Raw genomic sequence first — 4,219 nt, 5'->3', positions numbered from 1 at the left:
ATATAACTAAATATAACTTTATCAATCTATAAATATAAATTGAAGTTAATATAATTACGTATATTAAAAAATATATATATATACACATGCATATGTGACTAATTCATTCGATACTATAATTAATATAATTACGCGGCGATACCAAAATTTTTTCCAAGATTTTGGTTTATTCTAAAACATTGTTTTCTCGATAATAAAATTAATATTTCTATTTCACCGTTTTCATTTAAAATGTATATATTTTGCACGTTGCTGAAATGATACTTCACCTTGATAAGCTTTCAAAAGAGCTATGCGGTTATCACTTTCCAATCGGAAGTGATTGCGACCTACCAATGTATACCGCACAACCGGGTTAGCTCTGTGATTTTTGACATATAGATGGATATAATCCGTTTAGCCATTTGGTCGATACGGGAGAGACACACATTACAGTTTCCTAGTATAAAATGTGAGAGATTTAAAATGGTAACTTGGACCGTTCCGAAAATATTCGCCTGTCATATTTCTTATAAGGATTGTATATTAAAATTTAATTAAGGGAAATGCCAAACCATCATGTTATTTCACGGAAAAAAAATTATATCATGTGCGTTATACTACGATCCTATCTAAATTATGTTTATGTTGGAATTTATTTTATAAAAGAAAGCTTACTAAAAGAGAGAGAGAAACATTTCTGAATCAATAAATGTGTTTGTAATCGTAAACATGAAAATTAAAATGTCAGATCATTTAATTTCAATTTATGGGTTTTTCTTTTAATCATAATTTAGTTCAAAGAAAAATTATGCGTGCAGCATTGCATAACTCGAATAAATTTTAATAATAAAAACATGAAAGCAAATGATATAATAAAAAATGAAAAGAAGATGTTGACAATTTCTAAAAGCATAACGTTAAGGGTTTTTATTATTATAACAAACGAATAAATTCAAGATGCTGTCACATTTTCATATAATGTGGAAACGAACAACTTAACCCCAATTATAATTTTCTTCATATTAAAATGTAAATAAAATGAATTAGTATTTTCTCTCAAGAATAATAATATTTCAGCGAATTAAAAATTCATTATTCTCAAATGGCGTTCACAGGGAAGTTTTATTAAATTATTTCCTTTGATGAGAGACAGACGCATATAGCTATGGTAGTGCAAGGGTTTCCCGGTGCGAATCTTATTGGACAGCTCCTAAAACAAATTACGCTGCCATTATCAAGGGCAATAGTAAAACGTGTGAAGAAACGTCCGTTTTTAAGAAAACATATCCTGATTCAACTGGGACATTTTTATTATTTGTGCGAAGATATAATAAATCGGCGACAGATTTCAGTTGTAAGAATTAAAAAAAGAAACGATAATCACACAATGGAAATAGGAACAACACTACTACTCGAAGTAAAGATAGCAATTATGATATTACTCGCATTGAAATGCTAATTTTTTTCGGTTGCATTTCACAAAATATAATTCAAATTCATTCAATCCCTCAGGTATTAATCTTTGGATTTTTGGGGAGTGTACTTGTATATGAAACACGAAAGGCTGTAGAGAGATCGCGCGTCGTTGAGCAGCTGAAAATTCAGGAGTTCAATGACTTAGAGGCGAAGAAAGATCGACTGATACAGCAAGTCGCGGATCAAGTGATCTTGACGAAACGACTCAAAGAAATCATTGTAGAGTATTCGAGACAAGTCGGATGTACGTTACCGAGTGATCCCGAGGAGAAAGGCGAATAGAATGCTCCATTTGATGTAAGGTAGTCGCGAAGATTGCGAAAGAATTGTTAAAGGAGATTTGTCGCGTCCTTAAAATATTGCATTTACGCGGCGGACAGAAAAGAAAAACTCTTTCTCTGTTCCTTGTCGTCGCAATTTCTTTCCGCGGATAGAAATTTGTCGCATTACGTTCTCGGATGAACCGCAAACGGACGAACGATCCTCATATGGAGCGCAGACCCTGCTAGCACGACAGTTCGAATATTCTTCCGTTTTCGCCTGTCTGTCGTTCCGGTTAACATTAGCATTCGTTAGCATAATGAACGTTATTTCCGCGCGCGTTCTCGCTGCGTGTCTGACTCACCGTGACGGATTTCACAGCGGGCGCTTGGATAAAATTTGACTTTCAGCATCAAAATCGACAAAGAAGGGGAAAATATCATTAGAAGCAGGCGTTACGGAAAATGGGCGAATCACGTTGATTCGACAAGCAAAGAATAGATTATTGCATATTCTAATTTCGCATTCACATCGTAGAACATTTAATAATAATTTGGAGATTTACATTAAATGACATTCTAAAAAGTAGCAGAGATGTTGCACATTTCTATCAATGTAATAAAAATTTAATCGTGAAGATCGCAAACAATCAAAGATCGTGATTAAATCATCACTGCAGGGAGCAAACCAACTCGGAGCGAACCAACTACAAATTCAGGAAGTCCAAACCGGAACTGGCAACGAAGTTTGCAATCTCTTACACAAATACATGCACGAGTAACGTTGTCTGTCTACGTGTAATTAGTTCGTATAAGTACAAGATCGCTGGAGTTAAAACCGATTCGCGCGGAGGAATGTTTCCGGCAGGAGTCCGATTACAAATGTAGGTACTCTGCACTGGAGAAGCAGAACATTTTTACGATCTTCTTCCTTCGTTGTTCTTGACTAAAAAGAAAAGGTCTTTAGCGAAAAAAAAAAAAAAAAGAAAAAAGAAAAAGTATATTTAACATTTCGCCTGAAAACGCCGATTGTAAGGCGAAGATTTATCTCGTGCCTTCGTATGTCTTATACAATCCCAATGTTTTCAAAGCAAAAAAAAAACATTTCTTTTAACTCTCTGAATAATACATCTATATTTTAACATATTCATATCGTATTTGTATATATTTTATACAATCGCTCCAATATTTATGTATCTCTCATTGAACATTTCGTGCTAAATCTGACGAACTTTTGTAAAATTTCTATGAAATATATGCATATTTCTTTCTCTAAACAGAAAATTATTAATTTATATTAATAGTGGAGGGAAAAAGAGGATTATCCTATACAGTCTAAAGTGTTATTCTATTTAAAGAAACCTTAAAAACGTTATGATATACGGCGAAGAACATGTCTGTGTTCTCGGTTTTCTTTTTGGAATTATATCATTTGAGAGACACACTGCCTCGGAACCGCTCCACATGGAATATTACAAGGAACAAGATAAACGTCATATGTACGCGAGAATCTTAGACACCTGCATGGAGGGAAACACCGATCGTATATCCGAGATCTCCAAGCATTCGAGAGTCTCTCGAGAGAACATTTCGAGTTCGGTTTGAGACAGACGTGAAATTCGATATTGATGTCTCCGTGACATCGCGATCGAGGAAACCCTTACGAGGGACCAGTTCTCGCAAGATACACCGATTCAAATCGGGTAACAAGAGAGCGACGATGCATCTTGTACTCTATTGGCGTAAGCTGAATAAAAATATTGACAGAATTCGAGATATAAACTCGTGAGATCTTTCCGTAGCTTCTGTATTTCCTGAGAGAGGTTAAATTTTCGAGATAACATGTTAGAGTGAAATAAAAAATGATAATCACTCTCTATTTCATACTTTATTCCTGTATAATATTTATTTCTTTTTAAATTATAATTTATATTTCCGTTTGAAACTTTTTACTCGTATATCGTAATTAATTATAATATATAATAATTAAGTAACAATAACCCCGGAGAGGGATCTTCAATGAGAAAGTTAAAAATTATAGTTTTCTGAACTGCTCAGTTAATCGCGAAAATTTCTTGAAGATTAATACTCAATTTTGCTTACAACGCAATCTCAAATAATTTATTTGAGCCAAATAAATAATTCTGTCAGAATAAAAAGAATGAACAAGCTATCTTCTTATTCACAAGGAAAGAAATAATATCAAGGATAGCTATTACAACCGCGTGCTGAATCACAATCAGATATAATTCTTTGACGCTCATTTTGTAAGGTGAAAACTTGGCGGTAAGGCAAGTCATTTTGCTTTAGTTACCGAGATGTTAATGAGACACTAATTTCCTACGAAATCATTCTTGTTATCTCCCTCGTTGAAGAGAGAAGCATAGAAAGTACTCTGAATTGTAAACTTAAGCGAATGTTCACTCAATTGTCTCTTTCTTTGCACTACTTACTGTATCTATAAATTATATACACTACATAAAACACATTAATATTATATT

At 33.6% G+C, this 4,219-nt stretch overlaps 2 protein-coding genes across 5 annotated transcripts in view; one reads left to right on the top strand and one right to left on the bottom strand.

Annotated features, from left to right (window-relative positions):
* The window catches only part of LOC108757073 (two pore potassium channel protein sup-9), an 83,558-nt gene that overhangs the window by 43,893 nt on the left and 35,446 nt on the right, over positions 1-4,219 (bottom strand). The gene's annotated exons all lie outside the window — the stretch shown is intronic.
* Positions 935-2,859, top strand: LOC108757074 (putative OPA3-like protein CG13603). Of its 3 annotated transcripts, none has more exons than XM_018501393.1 (4): positions 935-1,011; positions 1,098-1,399; positions 1,495-1,755; positions 2,399-2,859. In XM_018501393.1, exons 2-3 carry the CDS (start codon positions 1,148-1,150, stop codon positions 1,738-1,740), a joined length of 498 nt encoding a protein of 165 aa, XP_018356895.1. In that variant the 5' UTR covers positions 935-1,011; positions 1,098-1,147; the 3' UTR covers positions 1,741-1,755; positions 2,399-2,859. The 3 variants fall into 3 exon arrangements, with proteins under 3 accessions (XP_018356895.1, XP_018356897.1, XP_018356896.1); XM_018501395.1 differs by having other exon boundaries at positions 1,495-1,760; XM_018501394.1 differs by lacking the exon at positions 935-1,011 and having other exon boundaries at positions 1,028-1,399.

The sequence above is a fragment of the Trachymyrmex septentrionalis genome, unplaced genomic scaffold (assembly GCF_001594115.1).
Source record: "Trachymyrmex septentrionalis isolate Tsep2-gDNA-1 unplaced genomic scaffold, Tsep1.0 scaffold131, whole genome shotgun sequence".
Classification (NCBI taxonomy): domain Eukaryota; kingdom Metazoa; phylum Arthropoda; class Insecta; order Hymenoptera; family Formicidae; genus Trachymyrmex; species Trachymyrmex septentrionalis.
The sequence above is the reverse complement of the archived record's forward strand: the minus strand, read 5'-3'. Positions and strand labels throughout refer to the sequence as shown.

Excerpts from the sequence above, each read along its gene's own strand:
- LOC108757074 (XM_018501393.1), top strand. The coding sequence starts at position 1,148 with ATGGTAGTGCAAGGGTTTCCCGGTGCGAATCTTATTGGACAGCTCCTA. Across the intron at positions 1,400-1,494 it reads GAACAACACTACTACTCGAA|GTATTAATCTTTGGATTTTT; the intron begins GTAAAGATAGCA and ends TCAATCCCTCAG.